The sequence below is a fragment of the Bombina bombina genome, chromosome 7 (assembly GCF_027579735.1).
Source record: "Bombina bombina isolate aBomBom1 chromosome 7, aBomBom1.pri, whole genome shotgun sequence".
Lineage (NCBI taxonomy): Eukaryota > Metazoa > Chordata > Amphibia > Anura > Bombinatoridae > Bombina > Bombina bombina.
This window is the reverse complement of record NC_069505.1, coordinates 180,850,255-180,868,390: the sequence shown is the minus strand read 5'-3', so window position 1 is coordinate 180,868,390 and position 18,136 is coordinate 180,850,255. Positions and strand designations below refer to the sequence as shown.

General features: G+C 36.0%; 1 protein-coding gene across 1 annotated transcript in view; it reads right to left on the bottom strand.

Annotated features, from left to right (window-relative positions):
• VWCE (von Willebrand factor C and EGF domains) overlaps positions 1 to 17,852 on the bottom strand; it is a 282,410-nt gene extending 264,558 nt beyond the window's left edge. The window contains exon 1 of the mRNA XM_053720451.1: positions 17,342 to 17,852. Within this exon, the coding sequence (XP_053576426.1) occupies positions 17,342 to 17,583 (242 nt within the window). The 5' untranslated portion in view covers positions 17,584 to 17,852. The remainder of the gene's footprint in view (positions 1 to 17,341) is intronic.
• Positions 17,853 to 18,136: the final 284 nt, after the last annotated feature.

The following is an 18,136-nucleotide window of genomic DNA, read 5'->3' as shown; positions in this document are numbered from 1 at the left end:
AAGGGGATCCCAGAGAAGCTTTTACAACAATTTCTGCCATAATTGCACAAGCTGTTTGTAAATAATTTCAGTGAGAAACCTAAAATTGTGAAAAATGTTGTTTTTTTTTTTATTTGCTCGCATTTGGCGGTGAAATGGTGGCATAAAATATACCAAAATGGGCCTAGATCAATACTTGGGGTTGTCTACTACACTACACTAAAGCTAAAATTAACCCTACAAGCTCCCTACAAGCTCCCTAATTAACCCCTTCACTCCTGGGCATAAAACACGTGTGGTGCGCAGCGGGAACTTAGCGGCCTTCTAATTACCAAAAAGCAACCCCAAAGCCATATAAGTCTGCTATTTCTGAAAAAAGGGGATCCCAGAGAAGCATTTACAACCATTTGTGCCATAATTGCAGAAGCTGTTTGTAAATAATTTCAGTGGGAAACCTAAAGTTTGTGACAAATTTTGTGAAAAAGTGAACTTTTTTTTTTTTTTATCGCATTTGGCGGTGAAATGGTGGCATGAAATATACCAAAATGGGCCTAGATCAATACTTTGGGTTGTCTTCTAAAAAAAAATATATACATGTCAAGGGATATTCAGGTATTCCTGACAGATATCAGGGTTCCAATGTAACTAGCGCTAATTTTGAAAAAAAGTGGTTTGGAAATAGCGAAGTGCTACTTGTATTTATTGCCCCATAACTTGCAAAAAAAGCAAAGAACGTGTAAACATTGGGTATTTCTAAACTCAGGACAAAATTTAGAAACTATTTAGCATGGGTGTTTTTTGGTGATTGTAGATGTGTAACAGATTTTGGGGGTCAAAGTTAGAAAAAGTGTGTTTTTTCCATTTTTTCCTCATATTTTATTATTATTTTTTTAGTAAATTATAAGACATGATGAAAATAATGGTATCTTTAGAAATTCCATTTAATGGTGAGAATAACGGTATATAATATGTGTGGGTACAGTAAATGAGTAAGAGGGAAATTACAGCTAAACACAAACACTGCAGAAATGTAAAAATAGCCATTGTCATTAAGGGTAAGAAAATTGAAAAATGGTCCGGTCATTAAGGGGTTAAAGTTATTAACCCCTTAATCTAAGTCTAACCCTAACACCCCATAAATTAAATATAATTTAAATAAATCTAAATAAAATTCCTATCATTAACTAAATTATTCCTATTTAAAACTAAATACTTACCTATAAAATAAACCCTAAGCTAGCTAAAATATAACTAATAGTTACATTGTAGCTATTTTAGGATTTATTTTTATTTTACAGGCAACTTTGTATTTATTTTAACTAGGTACAATAGTTATTAAATAGTTATTAACTATTTAAAAGCTACCTAGTTAAAATAAATTCAAATTTACCTGTAAAATAAATCCTAACCTAAGTTACAATTACACCTAACACTACACTATAATTAAATTAATTACCTAAACTAACTACAATTAAATACAATTGAAAAAAATTATCTAAAGTACAGACCCCCCCCCCCCACTAAATTACAGAAAATAATAAAATAATTACAATTTTTTTTTAACTAATTACACCTAATCTAATCCCCCTAATAAAATAAAATAAAATAAAAATAATAAAAAACCCTACCCTATACTAAATTACAAATAGGGCCTTTTGCGGGGCATTTCCCCAAACTAATCAGCTCTATTACCTGTAAAAATTGGGTGGGTTTTAGAGTAGGGTTGGGTGTGTGGGTGGTGGGTTTTAATGTTGGGGGGTATTGTACTTTTTTTACAGGTAATAGAGCTCATTACTTTGGGGCAATGCCCCGCAAAAGGCCCTTTTAAGGGCTATTTGTAATTTAGTATAGGGTAGGGATTTTTATTATTATGGGGGGCTTTTCTATTTTATTAGGGGGATTAGATTAGGTGTAATTAGTTTAAAAAACTTATAATTATTTTATTATTTTCTGTAATTTAGTATTTGTTTTTTTTTCGTACTTTAGATAATTTTTTTCAATTGTATTTCATTGTAATTAGTGTGTAGTGTTAGGTGTAATTGTAACTTAGGTTAGGATTTATTTTACAGGTAAATTTGAATTTATTTTAACTAGGTAGCTATTAAATAGTTAATAACTATTTAATAACTATTGTACCTAGTTAAAATAAATACAAAGTTGCCTGTAAAATAAAAATAAATCCTAAAATAGCTACAATGTAACTATTAGTAATATTGTAGCTAGCTTAGGGTTTACTTTATAGGTAAGTATTTAGTTTTAAAAAGGAATAATTTAGTTAATGATAGGAATATTTATTTAGATTTATTTAAATTATATTTAAGTTAGGGGGGGTTAGGGTTAGGGTTAGATTAAGGGGTTAATAACTTTAACCCCTTAATGACCGGACCATTTTTCAATTTTCTTACCCTTAATGACAATGGCTATTTTTACATTTCTGCAGTGTTTGTGTTTAGCTGTAATTTCCCTCTTACTCATTTACTGTACCCACACAGGGTACTTAGGGTTAGACTTAGGTTTAGGGGTTAATAAATTTATTATAGTGGCGGCGACGTTGGCGGCGGCAGATTAGGGATTAATACATTTAGTGCTGCTATATAGTTCCAGCGACATTTGGGGTGGCAGATTAGGGGTTAATAAATATAATGTAGGTGTCGGCGATGTTGGGGGCAGCAGATTAGGGGTTCATAAGTATAATGTAGGTGGCGGCGGTGTCCGGAACGGCAGATTAGGGGTTAATAATATAATGTAGGTGTTGGCGATGTCGGGGGTGGAAGATTAGGGGTTAATAAGTGTAAGATTAGGGTTGTTTAGACTCAGCGTTCATGTTAGGGTGTTAGGTGTAGACATAACTTTTATTTCCCCATAGGAATCAATGGGGCTGCGTTAGGAGCTTTACGCTGCTTTTTTGCAGGTGTTAGGTTTTTTTCCAGCCGGCACTCCCCCATTGACTCCTATGTGGAAATCGTGCACGAGCACGTTTAGCCAGCTCACCAATAACGTAAGCAGCGCTGGTATTGAGGTGAGATGTGGAGCTAAATTTTGCTCTCCGCTCACTTTTTTGCGGCTAACGCCGGGTTTGTAAAAACCTGTAATACCAGCGCTGTCTGTAGGTGAGCAGTGAGGAAAAACTGCTCGTTAGCAACGCACCCCTGTTGAAGCAAAACTCGTAATCTAGGCGTTAGTTTTTTATTAAATAATTTAGTAAAAATTTGCTAGCTGCTTATATAATATTTTAAAAGAAATGAACTATTTCAGAAGTCTGTATTGATACCACCATCGTCAGAGATATAAAACCAAAATATTTTCTTTCATGATTCATTCTATTGTAAACAACTTTCTAATTTACTTCTATTATCAAATTTGCTTCTTTCCCATGGAATTCTTTGTTGAAGACCACTACATGTCAGGACATAGCGCTGCCATCTAGCGCTCATGCAAATGAATAACATTCTTGTAAAACTGCTGCCATCTAGCACTCATGCAAATGAATAACATTCTTGTAAAACTGCTGCCATCTAGTGCTCTTGCTAATGAATAACATTCTTGTAAAACTGCTGCCATCTAGCACTCATGCAAATGAATAATATTCTTGGAAAACTGCTGCCATCTAGCACTCATGCAAATGAATAATATTCTTGTAAAACTGCTGCCATCAAGCGCTCATGTAAATGAATAGCATTCTTGTAAAACTGCTGCCATCAAGCACTCATGCTAATGAATAACATTCTTGTAAAACTGCTGCCATCAAGCGCTCATGCAAATGAATAATATTCTTGTAAAACTGCTGCCATCAAGTGCTCATGCAAATGAATAACATTCTTGTAAAACTGCTGCCATCTAGTACTCATGCAAATTAATAACATTCTTGTAAAACTGCTGCCATCAAGCGCTCATGCAAATGAATAGCATTCTTGTAAAACTGCTGCTATCTAGTGCTCTTGCTAATGAATAACATTCTTGTAAAACTGCTGCTATCTAGTGCTCTTGCTAATGAATAACATTCTTGTAAAACTGCTGCCATCAAGCGCTCATGCAAATGAATAGCATTCTTGTAAAACTGCTGCTATCTAGTGCTCTTGCTAATGAATAACATTCTTGTAAAACTGCTGCTATCTAGTGCTCTTGCTAATGAATAACATTCTTGTAAAACTGCTGCCATCAAGTGCTCATGCAAATGAATAGCATTCTTGTAAAACTGCTGCCATCTAGCACTCATGCAAATGAATAACATTCTTGCAAAACTGCTACCATATAGTGCTTTAAACACGTGCACGCTCCTGAGCTTATGTCCCTGCTTTTCAACAAAAGATACCAAAGAAAATTTGATAATAAAAAAAAATTAGAACATTGTTTAAATTACTGCTTTATCTGAATCATTAAAAAAAAATAATACCAAGGGAACCAAGCAAATTTGATAATATAAATAAATTTAAAACAACATACTCTGTCTAAATCAAAAAAATATTTTTTTTGGATTTCATATCCCTATAAACAAATGTATTTTGGGTAAAAGTTGAAGAAAAACATCCTATACCTAAATATTTGCTTTTAAAACATACTGTCTATTAAGTTTTCAACACTTTGCAGACAATCTGTATTATCTCTGCTGTGCTTAGTTTTAAATATGTTGAGGAAATGTGCCCAGAATGTGTATTTACGCTTTAATGTTTTATGGCACTAGGCAGATGTGTTTATGATAAATCTGAGTAATCTGTGTGCTGTGTAACAGATTTGTGAGCAGATGTAACATTGGGGTCTATTCCAATCTTTCTTTTTCTTATGGAAAAACCAGGAACAGGCATTTTTTTTGCTTGCAAAGTGATCACAATCTTTCCGAGTCAAACACAGACTACATTGCTATATGAATGCTATTTATATTAGGCACCATTGGTTTATACTGGACATGTTTGATCAATAATGTTTGTAAGACTTTTCATATGTTAAAAGTATATTTCTTTCATATACAGGTGGTGGTGAGAGTCCAGGATCCATTACTCCTGGGATTTACTCTTCCCTTCCACTAGGAGGTGGAACCATTTTAACCATTTTAGTGATCCACCTGCTTCTCAGGTAAGTGTAACTATTTTTAACAGCACTAGGTTTCAAAGTCACTCTTATATATGTGTTAACTTAGCCAAACTTTAAGGTTACGGTCCTCCAAGAATATGTATAGAACCAATGCTATAGGAATACAGGAACTGTGGATTAGCGGCACATAACAAACATTTATACGAGTCTGTTATTCAGCTGGCAGTCCATACATTGACTCACCACTCCGAGGATAAGCTAAAGTCCTGTTGGGATCAGTAGAGGGCCGTGATACAACCACTGCCTTAGCTCTTCTTTACCTCCATCCACCGACACTTAGCATTAAGCCAGGTTATAACACTATAGGAGCCTCCTCCGCTCCTGCTACTTCTGCAGCTCGTGTACCTGGCACCTCCAGATGACGTCAAAGGTCTGCAGCTTCCGACCTCGTCTATGCTGTCTGTAATTTTTGCAACCTTGTAGCCGCTCCTCTTTCTCTCCTGCCACTTTGAACTCCTGCGGCTGGAACCAAACTGTGACTGTAACTGTTCAGTCCAAGGGATCCGATTTGAAAACAAAATAGGGTCGTTTACGACAGGAAAGAAGGAGCTTCCCACTCCTCCATTAATATATGAAAAAACAAATTTCCAAGAGAACAAAGACCCTCAAAACATGTTGAAAAATAAAATATCCAATTTATTTGATGCAAAAAGATAAAACTCTATGTGATGTTAAGTGCTACGCAGATTTAAAGGACCAACTCTCATATGATTTGTAGTTAAAAACACACGCACCTAATACACTTGGTATTCGTAATTAGACTCTGGGTAAAAAAGACCCCTCCCTTCAACTTTTACTTACAGAATTATTTCTCATAGGTAAATTAACCCTTTACGGGGTTTTTTTTTACATTTTTTACATTGAGTGCTCTATTACCACCTTAATTCACTTAAACAGTTACAGCTATTATGACTATATATACAATAGATTTAAACAGAGATGTTATTCCGAACGATTTTATAAACAATACCATAGAGGAGGTTAAACAACAGGAATGGGAAAACCTTTTAAGAAGAGGAAGAAAGAATAATAAAAAACAGAACAGAGAAATATGTAAGAAACCAATTTTAAGGTGGTAATAGAGCACCCAATGTAAAACATGTAAAAAAAAAATGTAAAGGGTTAATTTGCCTATGAGAAATAATTCTGTAAGTAAAAATTGAAGGGAGGGGGCTTTTTGACCCAGAGTCTAATTACGAATAGCAAGTGTATTAGGTGTGTGTGTTTTTAACTACCAATCATATGAGAGTTGGTCCTTTAAATCTGTGTAGCACTTAACATCACATAGAGTCTATGATTACGGCAAATTAATGCTGAAACGCGTAAGACTGTGATCTTACTTGCTATCGTAGCATATTTTGGATGCTGCTCTGCTGAGTATACTTTTTATCTTTTTGCATCAAATAAATTGGATATTTTATTTTTCAACATGTTTTGAGAGTCTTTGTTCTCTTGGAAATTTGTTTTTTCATAACTATTTGTAACACCTACAACCTTTAGTGGTCAGAATACATCATTAATTAAAAACACATATACAGATTATGTAAAAAATCACTGTATAAGATGTGTTTAAAAAAAGTGACCAGTCAAGCTCTCTATTCATTCCCTGTGGAATAAGTGTATTAAAGTTATAAATCCAAGCAGCCTCCTTTTGTTTTATTAGAAGTTCTCTATTACCCCCACTCCTGGGAAGTTTCACCTGTTCCAAAATCTGGAAATGGAATTGACTGAGAATATGCCCTGCTGTAAGAAAATGATGCTACCGGTACATCTAATACCTTATTTCTAATATTACTTTTAATATTACTAATATTACTTTTAAGTTAGTTAATTCTCTCATGAATCCTCTGGGTTATCTTGCCAATATAGATCTTGGCACATGGGCATTTAATTTGGTACACAACATAGTCAGTGTTACAATTATAGTGCCCTCTAATCTCAAACTTAAACCCATTAGATGGGAAGGGTGATAAAATACAGGGCCTCTTGCCATATTATTACAATTAGAGCAATTTAGGTAGGAAAAAATCCAAAATTCTTTTGGCTAATATATTTCCATTTCATTATTTTGTATGGGCCAATATCAGCTCTTAACAATTTATCCTTTATATTCCTTTATCCTTTATATTCCCTGCTCTCGTATATGCAGGCATTGGAGGACATTTCAATTCCTGCAATGGATTACATTCTTGCAACATCCCCCAACGGCTGCATATCATTTTCTGTTTAAGTCTGCTCAGATCAGTATATCTGTTTACAAAGGTCACTCTAGGTTCTTTTCGTTTCTGTATATTTTTTGGTAAAAGCAAATGTCTAGGAATCTTTATAACTTCCTCTATATTGTTCCTAATTAAACCTTTGGGATATCCTCTTTCAGTAAAGTGTTCTCCCATCTCCTTTAACCTACATTTAGCCACATCAGTATCTGAGACAATCCATTGTACTCTTATAAATTGGCTCTTAGGCAATGACCGCAACAGAGAGAGAGGATGTGCACTAGAAAAGTGCAATAAATTACTACAATCCGTTTCTTTGGTGTACAACTCCACAACAGATTATTGCCATCTCTGTATATAGTCATATCCAAAAAGTCAATTCTTTCTTCAATGTAGTTCAATTTAAACTCTATGGGGCCAATTTACTAATGTGCGGGCGGAAATCGATAAATGCCGACAGCATACGCTGTCAGCATTTATCATTGCACAAGCATTTTAAGTGAAATGCTTGTGTAATGCTGCCCCCTGCACATTTGCAGCCAATCGGCCGCTAGCAGGGGGTGTCAATCAACCCGATTGTATCCGATCGGGCTGATTGCTGTCCGCCGCCTCAGAGGTGGCAGACGAGTTAAGGAGCAACGGTCATAAGAGAGGCAATGTTACAGCAGTGGCTTACATTAATCATCAGGGGGGAACTTGCCGTTCCCTAACCATGAAGAAATTGTTTAAAATTCCCTCCTGGGCAGAAGCCAATTGTTGTCTGATTTCTGTAGTTCATATTTCAGGAGTAAATAACTGGGAAGTAGATTTTCTCAGTTCTCAGTCCTTGCATCCAGGGAAGTGGTTTCTCCATCTGTATATTTTCCATATAGAAGATCTTTGGGGTCTCCAAGTAATAGATCTTGTGGCCTCTTGGTTGAAACACATACTTCCCAGGTACTGTGCGAAGTCCAGGGATCCTCAGGCGGAGTTTGTGGATGCTCTGCTGGCTTCTTGGTTGAAACTTTTGATCCATAAAGCTTAATTGTAGGCAGGTCAGCCTCTACCTAATCAGACTACAGCTCATTCTACTAGATCAGTCGCCACTTCTTGTGTTTTTAAGAATTTGGCTTTAGTTGGCCAAATTTGCAAGGCAGCTTTTTGGTCTTCTTGCATACTTTTACTAAATTCTACCATTTTGATGTTTTTTCTATGGCAGCCTTTGGTAGAAAAGTCCTTCAGGTAGTTGTCTCAAGTTAAATGTAATTTTGCCTGTCAGTTATTTTTAATTGCATATAAAAAAGGAGTTATACCCTATTTTTGTTATGGGTTCTATTTGGGTTGTGGATTTAGTTTAACTGTGAAAAAAGATGTTCTCCATATTCCGCCCTTATTCCTCATTACTCATGGTCTTACAGCTTGGGTATTAGTTCCCAGGAATAATTAATCATGGACTTTCACCACCTGTATGAAAGAAAACATAATTTATGCTTTACTGATAAATTAATTTCTTTCAAGGTAGTGAGAGTCCACTGTTATTTTTCTGGTGATGGTTTATTTCTTTTTGTACATCTTTTTTCCCTGTTCCTATTTTTGTGCCCTTATTTATTTTCCTACCTTTTTTGCTTGGCTATATGTCAGGCTAGTTTCCATTAAGGTGAGAGACTTTTTATACAGCTCTTTGGGTTTTGAAATCTTTGCCTCCTCCTAGTGGCAGGGAAGAGAAATTCCCAGGTTAATGGATCATGGACTCTCACCACCATGAAAGAAATGAATTTATCAGGTAAACATAAATTATGTTTTTTATTTATTTATTTTAATTAATTAAGAAAACCTTGTTTTCTGTTTTGACGAGGTTTTCATTTAAAGTCAAGAACAGCGCAGAATATTAATTTCCATAAGAATAAAGAGGCCATAACTTATCTCATCTTCTAAAACAAGATTTTAATGGATTTCCCACTGTAAATCATGAAACCGACAAGGTTTTAAAAATAGTCCAAAGTTGTGGAGCTCACTGTATAGACTGTGTTTTCAAAATCCACTGTACAAACCATGATTCCACTGTACAGAACAGGTTTTTCTTTGCCTCAGTTTTAAACAAACAAGACTGAATATTAACTCACGATCATGATGATACGTTGACGAGAGAAGCATGTTTCCTAAAGGCAAGAATACTGTATTTCACAATCCCAAAAATGTGAGAATGAACTAAAGACCAAGCTATTAAGGGCCAGATTACAAGTGGAGCCCTAAATATCGCTTTCATGAAAGCGATGTTTGCGCTCCACTGTGTAATACCATTGCACGCTAATGTCCGTTGGTATTACAAGTTCACAGCATGAGAGCGCGCTTCCATAGGCTCCTACGGGAGTCTCATTCTTATGCCGTCTGAGACGGCATCCGAACCTCGCGCAGTGAAGGGGTTAAGTAGCAAAGCAAAGGCAGCAATCTTAAATATATATGTTTATGCTGATATACATATATATTTATGTGTTAATGTGTGTATATATAACCATATACATATATATTTACAGGGTACACACAGTTCCCATAGACTGCATTGTAAATACACTTTTCAGTGCCATTTCTTTTCTAACACCCCACTCCCACCAACTTTACCCCCAAAATACTGCCTAGTGCCCAGTCCTTCTATTTCCCTGGTGGAATGATCTAAAGCTAAGGGGGGCGTATACTGCATTTTCATATGAAAAATGCACAATAAATTTCGTATTTGAAACATCATACAAAAAAAAAATATTTGAACTATTCATACAAAAATAAGCAGGGAAAATTTGTATTGTTAAGGTGCATCAAAAATCATAACAAAATTCTTTACCAAAAATCGTATTTTATCGAAAACTGAAAATTTGTATTTAATTTACACAGGAATAATTTGTATTAAATATGTACAGTGTAAATTGTAATTTTAGTCCACTGGATGTGCAAAGATCACACAGACATTTGTACTTATATATACAAAATGTAAAGCGTAATAGTTTTTTTATAAAATGGGCTAAACATGGGCATTCCATGGGCGTACATGAAATTGTCTCTTTAATCCCAGCGTAATTCTGTAAAGATTTTCTCATTGCAGTTGCATAATGTTATTTAATTTTTAAATTGCGCCCCTGCTCACTGCTATATTCGCTCTATTGAGCAAAGTGTCCCTATCCATCGAGCTCCATTACTTTTAATAGGAGCCATCCCACCACTCGCAGGGACTGCCCCTTTTTTATGATCATTCCACCAGAGCAGCACTGTGAGAGTCGCTGAGAAAAACTATGTTTGATCTGACAATGTTTATATCATCTAGCCCTGAGAAACAGGTTTGGAAAGATTTTAATTTACCCCATTGTAACTGATTTACTCACCTTGTATCTATGTATAATACACTTATTTCATTTATATGTTATATTATTATTTAGAAATCAGAAATACAGTATTATTTGCACAATGAGAAACAAGGTGTATCAGAGAACATATTTATATTTACTTAAAGGGACATATAGTGCAAAAAAAAAAAATCTGTAATGCACTACTGAGAGCTAGCTGAGCACATCTGGTAAGCAAATGTCCCGAGGCTTATGTGTGTAGTTACCATTAAGCAGCTAGTTAACAGTAGCTGCTCTTGATGCTTTTCAACACTAACACAGTAAATTAAAAGTCTCTTTAGTCTCTTAAAATTGCAGGACATGCTCATTAACCTAAATTTGAATAACTCAAAAACTAAAGCTGCTAGGAGTGATTTAAAATGATAATTTGTTAATAACTGGTATTCATCACACTCAGAAGACGTTTTACTTTGACAGGGGCTTTCTTTCAATATTTATTCTTTATTTTCTACATTGACATGGGCAAGGGCAAGGCCATGGGCAAGCTTACATATGCGGGCAACACCGTTTTTTAATGTGATTTTGGTATCACATATACGGCGCCGCATATAAATGCGGCACGTATATTTCACCCATCGGCCACTATTTTTGCTCCCATAAGCTAACATAGAACCTCGTCGCAAATCGGTATTACATATTCAGCGCAAGGACTTACGCAAAATTTTACTCCATTTTCACCTCGCCACACATAGGCAGACGCAACAAGCCTTATGCTGAGCATGTGAGCACTGTAACTCCCTGAAAATAGTAACTAACACCTAAAGCATGCGCAATATCTGTCTACCTGTCAACTGAAATCCCCCACCGCAATAACTAATAAACGGCCAGATTACGAGTTTTGCGTTATGAGCGGCTCAGTAATAACTTGCAAGTTATTTCCACCGCTCACTTTTAATAGCGCTGCTATTACAGGTTTTCCAAAAACCTGCGTTAGCGGGCAATATGGTTTCATTGAGCTCCATACCGCACACAAATACCAGCGCTGCTTTGAGCTGGTTTTACGTGCTCGTGAACGATTTCCCCATAGATATCAATGGGGAGAGCCGGCTAAAAAAAAGTCTAACACCTGCAATAATGGAGAGTAAAGCTCCATAACGCAGCCCCATTGATTCCTATGGGGAAAGAAAAGTTATGTTTACACCTAACACCCTAACATAAACCTGAGTCTAAACACCCCTAATCTGCTGCCCCCGACATCACCGACACCTACATTACACTTATTAACCCCTAATCTGCCGCCCCCAACATCGCCGCCACCTACCTACACTTATTAACCCCTAATTTGCCGCCCCCAACGTCGCCGCCACCACTATACTAAAGTTATTAACCCCTAAACCTCTGGCCTCCCACATCACTAACACTAAATAAATATATTAACCCCTAAACCTAACTCTAAGTCTAACTCTAACCCTAACTTTAATATAATTAAAATAAATCTAAATAAAAATTACTATCATTACCTAACTAATTCCTATGTTAAACTAAATACTTACCTATAAAATAAACCCTAAGCTAGCTACAATATAACTAATAGTTACATTGTATCTAGCTTAGGGTTTATTTTTATTTTACAGGCAAGTTTGTATTTATTTTAACTAGGAAGAATAGTTAGTAAATAGTTATTAACTATTTACTAACTACCTAGTTAAAATAAATACAAATTTACCTGTAAAAAAAACCTAACCTGTCTTACACTAACACCTAACCTTATACTACAATTAAATAAATTACATTAATTAAATACAATTAACTAAATTACAAAAAAATAAACACTAAATTAAACAAAATAAAAAAGACATTATCAAATATTTAAACTAATTACACCTAATCTAATAGCCCTATCAAAATAAAAAAGCCTACCCAAAAAAATTAAAAAAAAACCTAGCCTAGACTAAACTGCCAATAGCCCTTAAAAGGGCCTTTTGCGGGGTATTGCCCCAAAAGAAATCAGCTCTTGTACATGTAAAAAAAAATACAAACATCTTCCCCAACAGTAAAACCCACCACCTACACAACCAAACCCCCCAAATAAAACCCTATCTAAAAAAACCTAAGCTCCCCATTGCCCTGAAAAGGGCATTTGGATGGGCATTGCCCTTAAAAGGGCATTTAGCTCTTTTTCTTTGCCCAAACCCCTAATCTAAAAATAAAACCCACCCAATAAACCCTTAAAAAAAAAACTAACACTAACCCCCGAAGATCCACTTACAGTTTTTGAAGACTGGACATCCATCCTCCTCAAGCCGGGAGAAGTCTTCATCCAAGCGGGCAAAAGTCCTCAACAAAGCCAGGAGAAGTCTTCATCCAAGCGGTAAGAAGTCGTCCTCCAGACGGGCAGAAGTCTTTATCCTGACAGCATCTTCTATCTTCATCCTTCCGACGCGGAGCGGCTCCATCCTCAAGACATCTGGCGTGGAGCATACTCTTCATATGGTCCCAGCCGTACACTGAAGGTTCCTTTAAATGACGTCATCCAAGATGGCATCCCTTGAATTCCGATTGGCTGATAGAATTCTATCAGCCAATTGGAATTAAAGGTGAAAAAATCCTATTGGCTGATTGAACTTCAATCCTATTGGCTGATCCAATAAGCCAATAGAATGCGAGCTCAATCCTTTTGGCTGATTGGATCAGCCAATAGGATTGCGTTACGGCCAAAAAAGTGTGCGGTACAGCTATACCTACAAGACTCGTAATAGCAGCGGTAGTGAAAAAGCAGCGTTATGAGGCTTTTTCACTCATAACGCAAAACTCGTAAACTAGCCGAAAGTATATTAACCCCTAATCCGCAAACCCCCACATCGCAATAAACTTAATAAATGTATTAACCCCTAATCTGCCATTAACCCACATCGCAATAAACCTAATAAATGTATTAACCCCTTATCTGCCATTAACCCACAATGCAATAAACCTAATAAAACTATTAACCCCTAATCCGCCAAACCCACACAACGCAATAATCCTATTAAATCTATTAACCCCTAATCCGCAAAACCCCCACAAAGCAAATAACTAATTAAACAGCCCCCCCTCTAACAGTAAAACCCACCACCCAACAAACCCCCCAAAATAAAAAACCTAACACTAAAAGATACTAAACTACCCATTGCCCCTCAGTAGCTCGCTGAAGAATCAAATCAGCCAATAGGAATATAAGGGACGCCATATTTAAACGCGTACCTTGAATTCACTATTCCATCTACGGCTGCAATCGTACAAAGAGGATCCTGCACGCTCTATGGCTCCGTGGTAACCGGTCCTTCTCCGCGCTCATTTCCGCTTGGTCCTGGATGAAGAAGGAAGAGGTCCCCACTTGGAAGAAGATGTCGGCCACTTGGAAGAAGACTTCACCGCCGCCTGGAACACAACCTTCTCCACCGGACATCAGGAACGGTGAGTACCTATTTGGGGGTTAGAGTTAGGATTTTTTTTATTTTTGGGGGGGTTAGATTAGGTATTTATTGGGCACTCTTAAAGGGACACTATACCCAAACATTTTCTTTCATGATTAAGGTAGAGAATATAATTTTAAATAACATTCCAATTTACTTCTATTACCTAATTTGCTTTATTCTTTAGATATACTTTAATTAAGAAATAGCAATGCACACAGTGAACCAATCACAGGAGGCATCTATGTGCAGCTACCAATCAGCAGCTACTAAGCATATCTAGATATGCTTTTCAGCAAAGAATATCAAGAGAATGAAGCAAAATAGATAATAGAAGTAAATTAGAAAGTTGTTTATAATTGTATGCTCTTTCTAAATCATGAAAGAAAAAAAATTGGGTTTCCTGTCCCTTTATAAGAGCTGAATGCCCTTTTAAGGGCAGTAAAAGAGCTGAATGTCCTTTTATGGGCAATGCCCATTCAAATGCCCCTTTAAGGGCAATGGGTTGTTTAGGATTTTTTAGTGTTAGGTTTTTTATTTGGGGGGTTTGTTAGGTGGTGGGTTTTACTGTTAGAGGGGGACTGTTTAATTTAGGGCAATGCCCTACAAAAGGCCCTTGTACGGGCTATTGGTAGTTTAGCATTAGATTAGGGGGTGTTTTTATTTTGGGAGGGTTATTATAGGTTTAATTTTTTTGTTTTGGATAATTGTGTTTATTATTTTCTGTAATATTAGACTTTTTTATTTTTGGTAATTTTAGATTAATTTAATTTTAGGTCTTTTTATTTTTAAGTAATGTTAGCTTTTTTATTTTAATTGTAACTTAGTATTTTTGAATGAAGGTAATTGGGGTTAATTTAGGGGGTGTTAGGTTAGGGGGCTTAGTAATGTAATTAGTTATTTGCGTTGTGGGGGTTTGATGGATTAGGGGTTAATAGATTTATTAGGATTATTACATTGTGGGTTAATGGCGGATAAGGGGTTAATAGTTTTATTAGGTTTATTGCAAAGTGGTTTAATGGCGGATTAGGGGTTGATACATTTATTAGGTTTGTTGCGATGTGGGTTAATGGCGGATTAGGGGGTTAATATTTTTAATAGGTACTTTGTGATGTGGGTTAATGGTGGATTAGGGGTTAATACATTTATTACGTAGTTTGGGATGATAGGGTTTGTTGGATTTAGGGGTTAATACTTTTACTAGGTAGATTGCAATGTGTGTGAATGGCGGATTAGGGGTTAATAGTTTAATTAGGCATATTGCGTTGTGGGGGGTTGTCGGTTTAGAGGTTAATACATTAATTATTAGTTGCGATGTGGGTTTGATGGCGGATATAGAGGTTTTACGTGTCAGGGTTATTTTTGGGAGGCGGGTTAGACTTTTATGGGAGATTTAATTTTTTTTGTTAGGCGCCAGCAGTTTCTATAGTGCCGTAAGTCAATGGCGACTCCAGAAATGTGTATTTACGCTCATTTCTGGACATCGCTAATTTATCTGACTTACGGCATTTTATGAACTGCTGGCGCCGTATATGTGATATCCCGATGTGCGAGTTGAAATTACAGGCGGCGCGGGTTTCAGCAGTGGTGCTGAAGCTTGCGCCGCATATGTAATCTTGCCCCATGTCAGTAAAATACCGGCTGTGTGGCAACCCTAGCTCTATCTGAGCCATTTAAGGGAAAGGATACACCAATTTTCACATAACTGCATGTAAACTGCATGTAATAGACATTCTATAAAGAATAAGTTGCACAGATCCAGTATAAATCCGTTTACAAACTTACTTAGAAGCTTCCAGTTTAGCTCTGTTTAAAAGGTTACTGGAACACCCACTGCAAGTGGCAAAATACCAGACACCTCCCCCCCCCCCCTCCACCTTCCTTTGCATATGAAAAAACCCTTTACACAAACAGAAGCAAGCTGGAGTGGGTATACGTTGGTATTCTCCAAAAACTTTAGGACTTGGTTAGGAGTCTGAAAATCAGAGCAATGTTATTTAAAAATAAGCAAAGCTATACATTTAAAAAAAAATACTTTATGTGCTATATAAAAGGATAATCTGCAAAACATTTATGCAAAGAAAAAAACAAGTGTATAATGTCCCTTTAGTGTTTAATTTTGTATTTCATGTCTATTTTAAAAGATTTCACTTATAAAATGTATAATCAAGCACATTATTTATTTTGTCTGATTTTCATGCAATTTACCTCTTACATTTGGTGATTTCCCACTGCAAAGTCTAGAGTGGATTACATAGGGTTTTGATAGGGTTTTGAGCTTGACCCTGCTTCATACTTCATACTTCATACTACACAGTCATTGATTGGCCTATGCACAAGCTGATTTAAGTCTGCTCCTCAGTAACCACAGCATAAGAGATAAGATAAAAACACTCAAGACCTTTTAACGATTATGTGCCTGGAATTCTAAAAAACTTAAAACAGTGCATAAGTACAATATAAATCTTTCTCCTTGTACGACAGGTAACCGCTATGTAAACAATAGTGATTGTCATCATTTGTATCATCTTCGCAAAATGTTTAATAAAAAGATTTTAATCTAAATACCTGTAAAAATGTATTTTGTATGCAGACATTTTGCAGTGGGGTGTTTAATTGTGCATACCTGTAATTATACAGTACATATATATACTGTTCATATATACTGTAAATATATGTACTGTGCATATATACTGTGCAGATACTTGTTGTACATATATACTGTATTATTTGACCTTTTTATTCACAAATCCTGAGAGTGCACATTCTTATTTGTTTACTGTACTTCAATAGTGCACCCAGGTGGATGACCTTTTGGTGGGATTTAAACAACTAAGTGGATGTATATATATATATATATATATATATATATATATATATATATATATATATATACACACACACATACTGTGAACATATATATAAATATATATATATATATATATATACCGTACATATATATACTGCACATATATATACTGTGCATATATAAACTGTACATACATGCATATACTGTATATATATATATATATATATATATATATATATATATATATATATATTCTGTGCATATACTGTTAATACTGTACATATATATACTGTGCATATACATACTGTACATATACTGTTAGTACTGCACATATATATACTGTGCATATGCATACTGTACATATAATGTTAGTACTGCACATATATATACTGTGCATATATACTGTACATAATAATTACTATATAATTTAGTCATTAAGTCTCACAATATATCTGCTAGGAAGAGTAATCTGCATGAATATACCTTTGTGCTGTCAAGGCTGGCAGTTTCTTCCTCCCGGTATAAACTCTCCCTTCTCTTCCAGCAGCCAACAGGAACAGACAGGACACCCCCAGCCAAAAAGGGAGCAGGATGCGCAACAAGCCAGCCCCAAATCCAATGGCCAATAGAGTACGATTCTTTTGCACTATTTTTCTCTCCTTTATCCCCATCTCTCTGCTCATTAATCTTTTTTCTTTATTTTCTCCCTGCTTTGTTTCTCTCATTTGGATATTTCCTCTCTTCAACTTTACATCATCTGTCAAGATGTCTCTTCTACTGTCCGTCTGTTTATATCTTATCTTGTGTTAATTGGTGGGTGATCTTGTTGTTTCTAGTTATAGTTCGATACTCTCTGAGTTGTCCATACTCTCCCTCCCTCTCTCTAGCTATGCCTCCCCTTGCCTTTGACTCACTTTCTCCCTCTGTGCTGTACTGATGAAGCTGATGGGATAGGAGCCCCTCACATCATAATGAAAAGGAAGTGGCCCCACATCTGGCAAAGCTTTCTATCCACTCCCAGATGTCATTGTGCCTCATGTGCCAAGATTGCATGTCTGTATCTGGTCTGTGTGACTGTGTTTGTAATGTGTTTATACTGAGCCTGTGTATCTGGGTGTACATCTGCACACTTAGCCTTTACACATTATTCATCATACGTCCCCCCCTGCTGCACAAACACTAATAACTAGCAGAGAAGCATTTTTACATTGTTTTTCTCAGATTTGGTCACATAACTCCAATTAAAAAAACACATCAACTTATACAATAATAAAAGAT